This window comes from Bufo gargarizans, chromosome 4 (genome assembly GCF_014858855.1).
Source record: "Bufo gargarizans isolate SCDJY-AF-19 chromosome 4, ASM1485885v1, whole genome shotgun sequence".
Classification (NCBI taxonomy): Eukaryota; Metazoa; Chordata; class Amphibia; order Anura; family Bufonidae; genus Bufo; species Bufo gargarizans.
Window position 1 is genome coordinate 236,997,908 of NC_058083.1, and position 17,560 is coordinate 237,015,467.

Below are 17,560 nucleotides of genomic sequence, written 5' to 3' on the forward strand. Positions count from 1 at the left end.
AATATTAGGGCTCAACTCATTATATGATGATATAAACGGCAATCTATCATTCGCCTGTCTTTGTTTGGGGGCCAACAGCTCCTCTCTTGAAGTTTCTCTAGCTCTGTCCGCATGTTTTTTCACTAACCTTCTAGGGTAACCCCTATCAACAAAGGCTTGTTCCATCTTATTCATTGCCAAATTCATGTTCTCTTCCTTATCAACTATTCTCCGTACCCGGAGTAACTGACTGAACGGTAGAGAGTCCACCATCCTCCGTGGGTGACCACTTGTAAAATGCAATAATGTATTCTTATCCGTGGATTTAATATTCAAATCCATATGCAGCTGATCATCCTCAATATATACCTGTGTATCTAGGTACTGCACCCGGTCAGCCGATGCCGTTAACGTAAATTGGATCTCCCTATCTAGAGAGTTCAAAAATACGTGAAAGTCCATCAGCTGATCCATGGTGCCACCCCAAATGAGGAAAATGTCATCTATGTACCTCCACCACGTCAAAACTTGGTTGAAGTGGGGAGATACATAGACGAGACGTTCCTCAAATGACCGCACAAAAATATTTGCATAGGTGGGCGCGGCGTTGGACCCCATCGCCGCGCCCATCGTTTGCAAATAAAACTGTCCCTGGAACTCAAAGTAATTGTTCCTCAAAGACAGCTCCATCAGTGTCAATACAAACTGTCGTGCTGGGGCGGAATAATCCGAATGCTGTAACATCTCAGCCACAGCCGACAGTCCCTTTTCATAATTAATAGACGTGTATAATGACACTATGTCAAAAGATGCCAAAATCGCCCCTTTCGGAACCCTCGTTCCTTTAATCTTGGTGATGAAGTCTCCGGTGTCCCTAATGTATGATTTAGCACCCATAGCGTACTCCCTAAGTATTTTGTCCAAAAAAACATTTATGTTCGACAGAATCGAATTCCTGCCCGAAATTATTGGCCGTCCTGGAGGGTCGACCAACCTTTTATGTATCTTTGGTAATACATATATAGTGGGTGTAACCGGAGACTTCACCACCAAAAACTCTTTAAGTTGTTTATCAATGGTCCCATCCTGTACTGCGGCTGTTAAATGTGCATCAATTTTCCTGGCAATATCGAATCTGGGGTCCCTTTGAAGCCATTTCAAATAAATATGCGATGGACATTATGTTGCTCAATATTGAGTTTTCACAGAAGGAAATGCTGGTATTAAAGAGCAAATTGCAGGACATTGAACAACAGCTTAAAGCAACAGTATCTATTAATGAAACAGAGGTGTTCTTGGAGAAACAACGGTCTTTTTTGGAAAAAATGCGAAAAGATCTTGAGGAAGTTAAAAGGTCTAAGTGGCATAGAGACCAAAATGATTATATGTCTGGGCAAGTTTATATTTGGGAACAACCTTGGCATACGGATCGGGGTCCGCAGCCAAAAAAGATGCCAAAACGGAACAAAGATACAAATAAATGGGCGAGAAACAACGATGCAAATGATGATTTCAATTCTAGCCAGCCTGGAACTTTTTTAGGCCCACGTGTCGCTACGGGAGACGCCCCCACAAGAAGGGGAGGTGTCCGACACAGGAGATCTGGGAAAAACCAGGGCACAGAGATTAATGAGGACCAACAACTCCAGACAGATGAATATAACAAAGAAGAAGTAGAGTCGAATGTGGTGATAAATATTTCATCTTATTCATTGACTGATTATGAATTGAAAGTTCTGAACAAAGGACTATCATTCTGTCCACAGGCTAAACCTGATTGGTTCCAGTTGGAACTGGACTTGAACCGCCTCTTCAGGAATTTAAAACTGAGGGTGTGGTTCGACTCCAGTTCCCCTGGTGCCATGAACACTAATGAGACTGATTATTCTGATGATCAATTGACGTTACAACAGTTTGGTTTGCATTTAAAAAGTGATTTTTTTCCTCTTGTTAATTCGCATGCCCTAGAGTGCTTTATAGAGGCGGTCAAAAGAGATGTTGCCATATTAAGAAAAAGAACCCAAGGTGAAATTTTCACTAAACCAAATATCACGGCACAGGAAATGTCTGCGCTTGAGAGTTTGTCCAGTAACCCCGATCTCACCATCAAGTCTGCGGACAAGGGTGGTGGGATCGTGGTTATGGACACCTCTCGGTATATACAGGAAATACACAGGCAATTGTGTGAACCTGGTGTCTATGAACCATTGGTCAGGGATCCCAGATTCGATATTGCCAGGAAAATTGATGCACATTTAACAGCCGCAGTACAGGATGGGACCATTGATAAACAACTTAAAGAGTTTTTGGTGGTGAAGTCTCCGGTTACACCCACTATATATGTATTACCAAAGATACATAAAAGGTTGGTCGACCCTCCAGGACGGCCAATAATTTCGGGCAGGAATTCGATTCTGTCGAACATAAATGTTTTTTTGGACAAAATACTTAGGGAGTACGCTATGGGTGCTAAATCATACATTAGGGACACCGGAGACTTCATCACCAAGATTAAAGGAACGAGGGTTCCGAAAGGGGCGATTTTGGCATCTTTTGACATAGTGTCATTATACACGTCTATTAATTATGAAAAGGGACTGTCGGCTGTGGCTGAGATGTTACAGCATTCGGATTATTCCGCCCCAGCACGACAGTTTGTATTGACACTGATGGAGCTGTCTTTGAGGAACAATTACTTTGAGTTCCAGGGACAGTTTTATTTGCAAACGATGGGCGCGGCGATGGGGTCCAACGCCGCGCCCACCTATGCAAATATTTTTGTGCGGTCATTTGAGGAACGTCTCGTCTATGTATCTCCCCACTTCAACCAAGTTTTGACGTGGTGGAGGTACATAGATGACATTTTCCTCATTTGGGGTGGCACCATGGATCAGCTGATGGACTTTCACGTATTTTTGAACTCTCTAGATAGGGAGATCCAATTTACGTTAACGGCATCGGCTGACCGGGTGCAGTACCTAGATACACAGGTATATATTGAGGATGATCAGCTGCATATGGATTTGAATATTAAATCCACGGATAAGAATACATTATTGCATTTTACAAGTGGTCACCCACGGAGGATGGTGGACTCTCTACCGTTCAGTCAGTTACTCCGGGTACGGAGAATAGTTGATAAGGAAGAGAACATGAATTTGGCAATGAATAAGATGGAACAAGCCTTTGTTGATAGGGGTTACCCTAGAAGGTTAGTGAAAAAACATGCGGACAGAGCTAGAGAAACTTCAAGAGAGGAGCTGTTGGCCCCCAAACAAAGACAGGCGAATGATAGATTGCCGTTTATATCATCATATAATGAGTTGAGCCCTAATATTGAAAATATAGTGAGGCGCCATTGGGGGCTACTGAGTAGTGGACACCCGAATATTGCAGCCTTTAAGAATCCGCCTATGATGGCATATAAAAGAGCAGGGAACATTAGGGACAAGGTTGTACACTCCAGAGTACCTGAAAAGGGACAATTAAGACAGACGTTTCTGAAGACAAGGCGCACGGGCTCCTTCCCGTGTCTTGGATGTGTGAACTGCAAACTGATGGTGAAAGGATCAGGGTTTACACATCCAGACACGGGAGAGATCTTTAACATAAGGCATTATCTCACCTGTGATTCGTCATGGGTGATATATGTACTGTGGTGTCCTTGCAAAAGGCTATATGTCGGTGAAACGACATGTGATTTAAAGACCAGGTTGAATAACCATAGACAGTCCATCAGGAGTAAAAGAACTGATTTGCCTGTATCGAAACATTTTGTAGAAAAAAATCACAAGGAGAGTGACTTGAGATTTATGGTCATTGACCACATTAAACCTTTGGTGAGAGGAGGGGATCGATTAAATATATTAAAGAAAATTGAGCTCAGGTGGATTTTTCGACTAGATACTTTGAAACCAAAAGGGCTAAACGTTGAATTTAGGGTAACGGGAGAAATGGTCAGTTAATCTCAAGTTCACAGTCCTGTGATTTGACGTGTATCGTATACTGTATATAGTGAATTAATAGAAGCTATGGTCATGTTCATGTTAAACATGTGGCTTAATTGTCTGTAGGCATTGTTTAAAATGTTATGTTGACTGTTGCCTATGGCGGATTATAAGTTTGGAGAAGAACTATGGGAAAACAGAGTTGTAATATTTTGCCCAGATGAATGCCCTGATTTAAGATGGCGGTTATAGACCAGTGATGTGGCTCGGTGCGACTGACGCAGCCTATTGTCGCACGCAGCGCGTGCGGGGATGGTGCTGGGGCGGCCGATCGAGCGTCATCATGTGGGACTCCGCCTAGATGTGACGCAGGGTGGTTATGTACGGCGTCACGAGGGAAGAAGGATTGACACATGCGCAGTGGGGAGTAGCAGACGCGGAACAGTGGCGCGAGCCTCCATACAAGTGAAGACGCCTTTCCCGATATTTCTCTCCATAACTTGCTCTGAGAAGGTATTACAGTCATGATTTTAATTGCACTGTTCACTTTATTATATGCACCTGTACGCAATTATGAGGATTTCAATGAAATATATTTTTTTTTAAAACCTCACCTACATGTATTTAGGATAGATTGGTATCCATGTTAACTTTAGGAATTGACCACATGAATTGTAGCTTACCCCCAAGGGGAGTGCACTGCTATTGCATTGGTTGTTGAATCAATTAGGCACCAAGTGATGATGTATTTATATATGCACATATGCACTTTTTATGTTCACTTGACTTGAAAAAGGTTCTGAGAGAGAACCGAAACGTTGTCTCTGCTGACATGTGTGAATAAATTGCACATTTTTCTACTTTAAGGAGTGCCGCAGTTTTTTCTGTGTTATATTGCTGGTCCTGGATCGAGGGATCACTGCGGGCACCGCTACAGCTTCAGCTGCATACTAAGGAGTGCTGCCTGACCTTTTGTTATGGATATATATATATGGATATATATATATATATATATATATATATATATATATATATATATATATATATATATATATATATATATATACACACACACACACACACATATATATACACACATACATATATATATATATATATATACACATATATATATATATATATATATATATATATATATATATATATAGAAATCAATTTTAGTTAGGTAGTGTTAGTGTAGGTACATTCTCTTCAATGGGGCCACAAAAGATGCGGACAGCACTCTGTGTGCTGTCCGCATCCGTTTCTCCGTTCCGTGGCCCCGCATCTTTTGTGGCCCCATTGAAGAGAATGGGTCCGCATCCGAGCCGCAAAAACTGCGGCTCGGATACAGACCAAAACAACGGTCGTGTGCATGAGGCCTAAAAATCATTTTAACTAGGAAACTCCTTTAAGTGGCGACGTTTCCTTCCTGCCTCCTATTCACAAATGAGCGCTTTAAGTCACTGCAGAGGACGGCTCTCATTGGTACTTACCGCCTTCTGCCCCCCAGATATACTGTAGGTGCCCCGCAATAACCAGTAAGCGTTTTCCATGAGGGCTCACGCACACTGCTATTGTTTTAGTCCGCATCTGAGCCGCATTTTATGTGGCGTTCAGGAGATTGTCTTGACCAGGACCACAACCCTACATGCATTGAAGCAACTGCCATGTGATTGGTTGATTAGATAATTGCATTAATGAGAAATATAACTGGTGTTCCTAATAATTCTTTAGGTGAGTGTATATAGCATACACACAAAGCATATAAAATTCTGAATAAAAGATAAATTGTTAAAACGTGCTATAATACAAAAACCTCTCTCGTCCCATTACCAAGTGGTTTTCTATATTGATAACCAACAGGAATGAGTTTTCAGCACATTATGATCATACCCAAACATGTTTTAACTCTTTATTGATACTGAAGACTTTATATGTTTTGTAGCCATAACCTGGTAATTTCAAGGTTACTCTGTTTTCTCTCTACTATTGGCATATTTTTGGCATATATGTAAACCCCACCACAAGTGTTTTGTATGTCCTTTCATCTGACAAAGAGGGATTGTGTACAAAACTAGTAGTCTTGTAGACTGAATAAAGGAATTTTATGATTTAAAGAGGACCTTTCACCACTCCTGACACGTCTGTTTTAATAGCTTTGTGCATTCCCCATGTAATAACTCTGGAGCATCTATTCTTATGGCTGTATGTTGTGCGATTCCTTTATTATTTCTGCTAGAAGTTATGAATGAATTGCTAGCAGTCTGCAGTAAGGGTACAGAGAGGGGGTAACCAGTTTGGGGGGGTGTACCTGCACAGTCTGAAAATGGCAGCACTGATTGGATAGAGTGACTCTGTGCAGGGACACACCCCCAACTAGTACCTCCCCTCTGTACCCTTACTGAAGGCTTATAGCAATTCATTCATAACTTCTAGTGCAAATAATAACGGAATGGCACAACATACAGACATAAGAATAGATGCTCCAGAATTGTTAGTACGTGGGGAATGCATGAAGCTGTTAAAACAGGCATGTCAGGAGCAGTGAAAGGTCCTCTTTAAAGGGGTTGTGCTACGTTTGTGGTTAACCCCTATCCACAGGAAGCTGGACAACCCCTTTAAGTCCACTTCCCCTGTTGAGAATTATTTCAATGAACTAAAATAGTAATTGAGAATTATTTCCACAACACAGTCTTGCAAGTCCCACTGAAATATTTCTTATGAAGGGCAAGTCAATCACCACAGGCCTTACCATAATGGGGGGTTAATGGCAAAAGGATTTTTCTTTCAACCATTGTATTTATTCTTTCTGTACACAATTGGTTTACAATACATTTATTCAAACACAAATTATTATTAAACACATTTTTATATGTGTATGTACACATTTGCAAAATAAACCATATAAAAAATAACTATTATAAAACAGAACTGGGAAGTTACATGAATTTAGACAAATTAACTAAAATGTACAAAAGAATATGAAAATAAGAGTAAGAGGCAGCAAGACTGCACATGCTTTATAAAGCTGAACCTCATGAAGGATCTTGGAGATCATTTAAAACTTTTTTTTTTTTTTAATAACAGAAGGAAACAAAAATAAAGACACAGATAAACATCCAGACTTCACTGGGATTCGTATTGGGAAATACCATTAAAGGGTTTCTGTCACCTGAAAAATGGGTATTAAGCTGGCTGACATTAGCGATGTGCTAATGTCAGCTGAACATAACTATATTAGTGCCATCTCACTGCGTTGAACCTTTTCCTAGAGGCTCCGTTTGCCCACCTCTTTTCACGCCTTTCTTCTCTTGATTGACAGGGCCAGGCAGCGCAGCTCTTCTCCCGCCAGCCATGTCTACAGTGTAAATCTCGCGCAGGCGCAGTGACTGAAGGAAGCCTAGCGGCTGCCGACTTCCTCACTGCGCCGAATATTGAATGGCGCGAGATTTACACTGCAGACATGGCCAGCAGGAGGAGAGCAGCGCTGCCTGGCCCTGTCAATCAAGAGAAAAAAGGGTGTGAAAAAGAGGTGGGCAAACGGAACCTCTAGGAGCAGGGGCAACGCCCCCCCCCCCCCCCTTGCTCCTAGAGGGTAATTAGCATATTCTAAAAGTTTGTTTTTCTCAATAAAGACTTTAGGCACTGAGAATATAGTTATGTTCAGCTGACATTAGCACTTCGCTAATGTCAGCCAGCTTAATACCCATTTTTCTGGTGACAGAAACCCTTTAAAAAGGGAACATGGTGTCTGAGCTGCAGGCAGCATGTTTTAGAGCAGGAGCAGACTGATATATAGTTTTGTGAGAAAAGATTCAGTAAAACTTGTATTTCATTCTTTTAAATTCCTGCTCATTCTGGTCTTTGAAGTCAAGGAGGCAGTCCTATCAGTGATTGACAGCTGCCTGTGTATACATGGTCAAAGAGGGAAGGCTGTCAATCATTGATAGGACCGTCTCCTTGACTTCAAAGACCAGAAAGAGCAGGAACTTAAATGAATGAAATATAAGTTTTATTTAATCTTTTCCCACAAAACTATATATCAGTCTGCTCAGCTCCTCCTGCGCTATACCATGCTGCCTGCCGATTACTTTGCATTTTCATGGTGACAGGTTCCCTTTAACAAGTAAACCATTGATTTAAATCATAAAAAGAGGGCATGTTCAACAACGTCGCTTTCCCCTTCTTTTACATTTCCACCAAGCTTCTTCTGATTGCTTCGTCAATGTTGGCTTCTGGAAAAAGAAATCCAAGTGTAAAAAATCTATAGTGATACTGTGCTATAGACTGGCTTGCATAACAGATCTACAGAAGTGCCCTGTGAAAGAACAACATCTGCAGAATCTACTTAACATACCCGGCACCCTCCTTTTCAATGTCTCTGGCACAATTGTCCCATTTACAGTCCCTTTTCCATGCCTGTATAGTGGCAGATTTGCAGACTCCCCTTTACACAGTGTGCTTTGGAAGTTTGAGACACTCCTCTTGCTCATGAGGCAAGGAGCCTGCAGGAGAAGACAGGATGGACACTGCTGAGGTCATCAAGCGCTGGTCCATCCATGAGACTGCTGGAGTTCACTGTGCATAGAGTAGTCTGAGATTCTGGCATCCATTTTAGAAAAATCTTAACGGCGTATCGAACATACTCAAATAGTCTGAAGGTGTAACTGAGGTCAAAGCTTTGTGGGCATTTTTTTTTTAATAATAATTGCATTCTACTTCATTTCAGCTACAAATATTTTTTTTGATTAAAAACGGTCAGTTATTTTTGTCTACATCTTTCAGTTTTCCTGCATCTGCAGACTGTTGCTTCTGCTTCACGGTGAAACTCCTCAGCTCTTCCGACAACGTGATCTGTAACCCTTACCATCATTTAAGCTAAATTCTTATCAAACTTATTAAAAAAATGCTGGTGACAAACCTTCCTCCTGCTCAACTGTGCTTTTCTCAGTGTCATCCAAGTCTATAAAAAGAAAATATAAATATAAATAAATAAATAAATAGGTTAAAAAATAAATAATTTATAGATATTCTTCATTGCTTTGGAATACATCCATTCACTTTTTATATATTGGTTGGAGCCATATATTGCAGACTCTGGACTGCTGCTTACACAATGCTGGCTACCTGCTTGGCTAGGTGTTGAATTGTACAAGGTGTCAATTACTTAAATGTACCAAAGGTAACAAGTCACGTGTGGATAAACAATTCTGTGAGCTATATGGACACAACTATAACAAAAGACAGAGAATGCAGCCCTTGGGGGAGATTTACTAAGCAAAAATGATTGCTTCCGAATCCTTGTGCAAACTGCGTTACAAACTGCTGATCATGTGACAGACGTATTTTAGCTAGAAAACTGATGTCTAAGAGGAGCTGTAAAAAGTGCCACATTTCTTAAAGCGGTTTTCTGAGACTTTACTACTGATTACCTATCCTCTAGATAGGTCATCAGTATCTGATTGGTAGGGATCCGACCCCTGGGATCCCCACCGTTTAGCAGTTTCAGAAGGCACCAGCGTGCCTGTGAGTGGCGTGGCCTTCTCACAGCTATTCCTAGGCCAGGTCATTGGTCACATGGCTTAGGAGCAGCTCAGCCCCATAGAAGTGAGCACGATACCAAGCACAACTGCTGTACAATGTAGCGGAGAGAAGGCCGTGGCACTACAGTGAGCTCCGGTGCCTTCTCACACAGCTGATTGGCAGGGGTCCGGGTGTTAGACCCCCTCTCCAGAGGGTAGGTCATTCATATTAAAGGGACACTGACAGGAAAAATCAGCATATTTAGTTATATATATGACATTACAGGTCTTATACAGTCCATTAAAAGCATGTGAATATTGAGGAGCTGAGCGGGGCTTCAGAACAGCAGTTGGGAGCGGCTGGCTGGGCGCAATTTGAGATGAAACGCCACCCCTTGGGCAGATTAGTGACGAGACAGGCAGGTTATAAAACTTTATTTTTCGGTATTTATAAGGTGGACAGGGGGGATATTTAGATGCTTTTAATAGACTGTATAAGACCTGTAATGTCATATATATATAACTAAATATCCTGATTTTGCCTGTCAGTGTCCCTTTAAAGTCTTGAAAAACCCCATTTAATTCTGTGCAATATTATTCTAGTCGAGAGGTGGAGTATGGGTAAATATCTAGCAAGATACAGCAAACCGATTACACAACGGGGACCACAGCTTCTGCCTGTCTCCTCCTATATGCTGTCTACATTTAGAACAGTATTAATAATTCTGTCTGCGTGTGTGTATGTATGTATATATATATATATATATATATATATATATATATATTTTACACACACATATAATTTGTGGGAATATCCATATTTATGTGGTGTGCTGCAGTTTTGAAAAGTAAACATTAAAAGGGGTTGTCGCATGAAAAATATTCTACATTTTTCGAACCAGCACCTGGATCTGAATACTTCTGCTAAATATATTGGTATAGCACCCCTTCTGTTTTTTTTTTCTCTTATTTCTCTGTCCATCTTGCTGAGGCGGTCACACCTGCTCAGTTCCATCATTCAACTGCCACAAGCCAGATCTTCTCAGCTTGACAGTAAGGGTGCCTTCACAAGCTTTGATGCAGAATTTTCCGCAACTTAAAATCAGCTCCATTTATTTCAATGCGGCGTCAACTAGGGGTGCACCGAAATTCCGGCGGCCGAAAATGGGCCTAATCCATTTCAGCCGATATTGGTACATATCGGCAGAAAATATGGTTGGTTATATACGTTCGGGCGGCGCCCCTCATGCTGTGCCTCCTAAACGCTTGCCGTTCTAAAGAATCTCCGGCTCAGTGCTGCGCAGCCTGCTGTGTCTGCTCTGTGCTACTGCTGTTGTTAGTGTAGCGTGGCCGAGCTCTGTTCGTTCCGCGGTACAGGAGCTTTTGTTTCCTGTACCCGGCCGGACTGACAGGAAGTGCTCACTTAGTGTGCACTTCCTTTCAGTCCGGCTGGGTACAAGAAACAAATGCTCCTGTACCGCGGACCGAACAGAGCTCGGCCACGCTACACAGGCTACACTAGAGGTGACAGGGGGGGAGGGGGGGGGGGGTAGAATGAGAGTGACAAAGGAGGGGGGGTAGAATGAGAGTGACAAAGGAGGGGGGGTAGAATGAGAGTGACAAAGGAGGGGGGGTAGAATGAGAGTGACAAAGGAGGGGGGGTAGAATGAGAGTGACAAAGGAGGGGGGGTAGAATGAGAGTGACAAAGGAGGGGGGGTAGAATGAGAGTGACAAAGGAGGGGGGGGGGAAAATGAGAGTGACAAGGGAGGGGGGGGGAAATGAGAGTGACAAGGGAGGGGGGGGGAATGAGAGTGACAAGGGAGGGGGGGGGAATGAGAGTGACAAGGGAGGGGGGGGAATGAGAGTGACAAGGGAGGGGGGGGAATGAGAGTGACAAGGGAGGGGGGGAAATGAGAGTGACAAGGGAGGGGGGGGGGGAATGAGAGTGACAAGGGAGGGGGGGGGGAAATGAGAGTGACAAGGGAGGGGGGGGGGAAATGAGAGTGACAAGGGAGGGGGGGGGAAATGAGAGTGACAAGGGAGGGGGGGGGGGAAATGAGAGTGACAAGGGAGGGGGGGGGGAAATGAGAGTGACAAGGGAGGGGGGGGGAAATGAGAGTGACAAGGGAGGGGGGGGGAAATGAGAGTGACAAGGGAGGGGGGGGGGGGAAATGAGAGTGACAAGGGAGGGAGGGGGAGAGTGACTTTTTTTTAAAATAACCACTTTGGGTGGCATTGTGTGTATAATATCTATGTATCTATGTATCTGTTTAACTTTATATTTTAATTCACTTACCTTTTTTTTTACTTAAAAAAAGTATTTTAAAAGTATTTGGGCAAAAAGGCAGTTTCGGTTTTCGGTCAAGGGCATCCTGAATTTTCAGTTTCGGACCAGAATTTTTATTTCGGTGCACCCCTAGCGTCAACCAAATGGATTTCTACAAGCCCTATTCCGCAGTATATGAAGGCACACTAACAGGGTGTAAGCTGTAGCAGAAAGGACACTTTCTGAGAAAGAACACACCCTTTAAACGGCTAGTTGGAAATGAACCCATGCGGAGTACAGGGCTGATTCTAGCTTTCGTAGAGATTTTTATGTACTATATGATGTCTGTCTTTTACTTTAATCATGGGATAACTCCTTTAACAACATAACATGTTAAGTAAATGGATAATAAATTAAATTTACCATGGAAATTTCTCCTCTCTATGCATGAACTGTCTACTTGCATAGCCTGAAAGTTTAATATTACATAGAAAGTGAACAGTAATAATTGCACTTTTGACAAAAATAAATAAAATATATTATAAAAGTTCCATTAATAGTTTTATACTCTACATTAGGAAGGCAAAAACAAAGCAAAGACGAGATATGCTATTTTGAATGGGGGCCGTCATATCGCTTCTTATAGTAAGACCACAAATTAATCAAGCAATTGTCTTAGATAAATTTTTGGAATGATCCCTTTTAGACATTGCTTAGTATAATGCAGTCAACCAATGGTATTAAAGGCAACATATCATTAGGTATGGGACAAACTCTCTTGCTGCGCATGGGTATTAATAATGTGTCCCCATGCCAAATGCTACAGATGAAGCAGACCTTATAAGAAATTCCTGGAGTGATAACACAAGCTTATCGAGCTGGCTTTAACAAAGTGCAAAGCTTGTTACTCATTTGGGTTAACGCCTTAAAAGGGGTTGTCCTGCCATTTATATTGATGCCTCCTTAATACACTGCATGTCGTCTCGGAAGTGCAGTGTAATACAAGTACTTGCTCCATTCAAGTGAATAGAGGGAGTGCTTGAAATTACAGTAATCCACCACTCCACAGGAGACGAGGCGCAGTCTCCTAGATCAGCTGGTGTGCTGGGTGTCAGATCCTCATCGATCATATACTGATGACCTATCCTGACGACAGGTCATCAATATAACTAGCAGGACAATCCCCTTAACCCATTTATGTTGGCAATTTCTAGATCTGTATTTTCTATCAGACAATACTCTCTACGGGAAAGCAATGATTGCTTACAGAGGTCTCCTGGCACATGGTAAAAGTCTACTGCTACGTGACAGGTGTAGTTTAGGGCAGGGGAAGCATCCAGTTGCTCTGATACCACATACATTATCAGTGTACCCTGATGCTGTTTGAAAATGAGATACTTTACGCAGATTTTTATTATTTGGTTATGCAGACAGTAACAACTAAATATTGAAAGTTTGAAATTAGATGGTTTTCCCACTAGCCACTAACGCAGACAAAATTTGTTATCTCTATAGTTCACGTATCCCTTTTCCTGTGTAGACTTGGAGGGAATACGCAGCCCCTTTTCCTGTGTAGACTGGGAGGGAATACGCAGCCATCTTAAATATAATCTGCCACAACAATCTTGGACTATCATCCTATGAGTCTTCTCACAGTGGCACTTTGTGGGGGTAATCCATAATATGAATATATATGACTCAGCGGAATGTGGCAGATTGCCTTTAGCGAAACTTCATGCGACATTCCCTTTAAGAACAGAACACCTTACAATTTCTTCATCTTCTCAAGAAATGCTAAAACTGACTAGACTGATCCTTCATGAAGACATGCAGATAGAGGGGGAACACATTCCCTTCCTCAAGGTAACTGGGAAAGCATACTTTGATCTGAACTTTTTTTTTAAAGTTTGCATACTGATATGCATCATAACTGAAGGAACAAGTCTTTTATAGGCTTCCCTAATGTCTTCCTCAGCCATATTATTTCCTGTTTCTGCTGCACAGCTAGAGGTATTTCTCTCACAAGCAGGGGGTGTCTGCCAGTACTGCAGTGACCTCACTTCCCGTATTTTCCACTATATTTGTTTTCTTCTAGGGAGCTCGAAAAGTGGATAAGCAGGGGAGATTAGACTTCTCTGTAAAGTCATCTGTGGAAATACTAAAATACTGCTGTAAATAACTGATGAAGACTCTGCAGCTTCAAAACAAAGTGCACCAACTCTACTTCCCTTCATGAACATCCTCTACCATCCCTTGGTTGATCTCAATGGACATATGACTTTTTTCAACTGGACTATGTAACCCCCTTGACTTCAAACTCTGAGGTAGTTTTGCTTGGGTGCCTCAGGTGTCCCAGAACAAAAAGCATTCAGGTCATTTACCGGCAGAAACTTTACCAAGAATGACATAAATGAGCTTTGAAAGACACCTCTACTTTTCATAAGGTAACTAGGAATATTCAAAATGGCATTGCCAGCAGGGAATTGTATACTTCTATGCACCTTCTATGACTGACTGCTTACAAAATGAAAGAAAGTACTTTGTAGACTAATGTAAAGTCAGCATTCCAAAATTCATGTGAGTTCTCTGGGGACAAAGTATTGTGTACATGACTGGAGAACTAGTGTGTGTTCACAAAGATTGCAAGACAGTGAGAAGGGCACTTGGGTGGTGGGGTGCTACAATATATTGTCTTCAACCTCACAGCACATGCAGCCTCAGCATGAATAGGATTGCCTTCACATTTGGCAGGTTTTCTTGGTTGCAAAAAAATTAAAAAACAAAACAAAAAACAAACACCTTTTGGGAACCTGAGTGACATTTAAAACAACACTGGCTAAATGTTGTACTCTGTCAGGGTGCCTTCACACACAGCAGATTGTGGCAGAACATTTCTGTGACGGAAAATCCATTTAATTTAACTAAAGGTGTTACTCACATTTTCAAAAGCCCCCCCCATATTCCATAAAGCACATAGAAACATAGAACACTTCTGGCAGAAAGTCCACAGAGTCCACCAAGTGATGTCATGGAGATGGTGTGTTATCAGATCAAACTACTGAAGCTGTTCTGACTCTGTATGAGCAGGGACAGAGCAGCTCAAGTTAACATCTCCTTTACCCCTGAGCGGTGGATATCACCTAATTGTCTATTTATTTACTTATTTGTGTAACAGGCGCAGAAAAAGACGGGACAGACGGCATGAGAGTGGGGGGGGGGGGGGGGGCGCAACAATAGGACAAAAAAAAACTGGTCTATAATCAAAAGGACAAATAATTCAAGTATGGTGGCAATTGAACTTTTTTGGGGACATGACAGCCCCTCAAACAAATAAAAAGACCGGCTTGTGTTGACCATTTATTATATAGCATGTTTAAAAGTGTGATAACAGAGTAAGGCTGGTCATACACTTTAGGTAACTGTCCAGCCAGCAGTTATTTCTCCTGACCATGTGTACGCTTGGCCTAGTGTTCATGTGTTCTCAGTTAGGAGAGGGGAGTACTATATTAAGGATTTGATGAATTGTAAATTCAGACCATGTGGTCTACAAAATAGACTGCACAGCATGTGAAAAATCATATATAGGCTGTATCACAAGAAAAATTAAGGTCTGTATAGCTGAACATGCAACGGACATTGCGAAGAAATGGAGCGCAGCTTCAGGTGTGGCAGAGCCCTTTGTAGAGATGCATGAGGCATTTTTGGGGAACAGAACAGGTGCATAAGCCCACCGGGGAAAACCATAATAAAAAAAAAAGATTGTCAAGAATTGTGGATATTGTGCCTGGGCACAAGACTTCCCACAGGCTTAAACTATAAAACATATAGATATCTATATCTCTATCTATCTATCTATCTATATATCTCTCTATCTATTTATTTTGGAGGGATCAACCAAATTCAATTCCAAATAAAGCCTCCTGCACTTTTCCATATGGCATTCCTTCAGGTCGGTTTATACTTCAGAATTTGCAACCACTCGCTCATTAAATCTGCAGTAAGGTCTATCCACTCAACACTAATCTAACAATGAATTAAATTAAAGAAATTCCTGGAGTGATAACAAGCTTATCGAGCTGGCTTTAACAAAGTGCAAAGCTTGTTACTCATTTGGGTTAACGCCTTAAAAGGGGTTGTCCTGCCATTTATATTGATGCCTCCTTAATACACTGCATGTTGTCTCGGAAGTGCAGTGTAATACAAGTACTTGCTCCATTCAAGTGAATAGAGGGAGTGCTTGAAATTACAGTAATCCACCACTCCACAGGAGACGAGGCGCAGTCTCCTAGATCAGCTGGGGTGCTGGGTGTCAGATCCTCATCGATCATATACTGATGACCTATCCTGACGACAGGTCATCAATATAACTAGCAGGACAATCCCCTTAACCCATTTATGTTGGCAATTTCTAGATCTGTATTTTCTATCAGACAAACTATAAAACATATAGATATCTATATCTATATATATATCTATTTATTTTGGAGGGATCAACCAAATTCAATTCCAAATAAAGCCTCCTGCACTTTTCCATATGGCATTCCTTCAGGTCGGTTTATACTTCAGAATTTGCAACCACTCGCTCATTAAATCTGCAGTAAGGTCTATCCACTCAACACTAATCTAACAATGAATTAAATATACAAAAATGGTGAATGTGAGAAACGTTATTAACCCGTTAAGGACCGGGCAATTTTTCACCTTAAGGACCAGGCCATTTTTTGCAAATCTGACATGTATCACTTTATGTGGTGATAACTTTAAAACACTTTTATTTATCCAGGCCATTCTGTTTTCATATTGTACTTCATGACAGTGGTAAAACTCAAATTTTTATTTTATTTTATAAAAAAACCCTCAAAATTTACCCAAAATTTTAAAAAATTAGCAATTTTCAATTTCTCTACTTTTAGAATAGATAGTAATACCTCCAAAAATAGTTTTGAAAATTTTAATTAAAAAAAATTAAAAATAATTCCTCCACCGTTTTACAGGTTTTGTTCCCACAGCGTTTCGCTTGCGGCAAAACTGACCCATGCCCTTCATTCTCTGGGTCAGTACGATTACAACAATACCCCATATGTATAGGATTTTTATGTCTAAATAGTGTAAAAAAATTTTTTTTACTTTGATAAAAATATTTTTTTACATCAACATTCTGACCCCCATAACTTTTTTTTATACTTATGTCTGAGCTGTTTAGGGGCTCGTTTTTTGCGGGACAATCTGTAGTTTTTATTTATACCATTTGGAGTGTGCGTGACTTTTTGATCACATTTTATTACATTTTTTGGGGTAAGAGAAGCAATAAAAATAAAAAAATTAAATAAAAAAAGGCAAATCAGCCATTTTTTTCTGTTACATCATTCGCCATACTGGATTATTTTTTTTTTCTATATTTTAATAGTATGGGCGTTTTCGGTCCACGATGATACCCATGATGTTTAAATTTATTGTTACTAAGGCATGTATTTTTTAACCCCTTCAGGACCAAGCCATTTTTTGCAAATCTGACATGTGTCACTTTATTTGGTGATAACTTTAAAAAGCTTTTACTTATCCAGTTTTTTGGCAATTATTAAAAGGTAGGGTATGATTTTTGCAGTTTGATTGGCACTATTTTGGGGTGTGTATGCCTTTTTGATCGCTTGCCATTACACTTTTTATGATGCAAGGTGACAAAAAATTGTCTTCGGTAGGAGCTAATTTTTTGTGAGATGAAGTGACGGTTAGATTGCCCCCCAAAATAGTACCAAACGCCTTTTTAAATCACTTGGTGTTGCACTTTGTGTGATGTAAGGTGACAAAAATGCCTTTTTTTTTTTACACCATTTATTTTTT

The 17,560-nt window shown here is 41.0% G+C and overlaps 1 protein-coding gene across 3 annotated transcripts in view; it reads right to left on the reverse strand.

The window, feature by feature from the left end:
• Positions 1 to 7,944: 7,944 nt before the first annotated feature.
• ZNF451 (zinc finger protein 451) overlaps positions 7,945 to 17,560 on the reverse strand; it is an 81,822-nt gene continuing 72,206 nt past the window's right edge. For all 3 annotated transcript variants that reach the window (XM_044292534.1, XM_044292533.1, XM_044292532.1), the window contains exons 15-16: positions 8,851 to 8,892; positions 7,945 to 8,164 (exon numbers count right to left, since the gene is read on the reverse strand). In XM_044292534.1, coding sequence (XP_044148469.1) covers positions 8,118 to 8,164; positions 8,851 to 8,892 — 89 coding nt within the window. In that variant the 3' untranslated portion in view covers positions 7,945 to 8,117. The remainder of the gene's footprint in view (positions 8,165 to 8,850; positions 8,893 to 17,560) is intronic.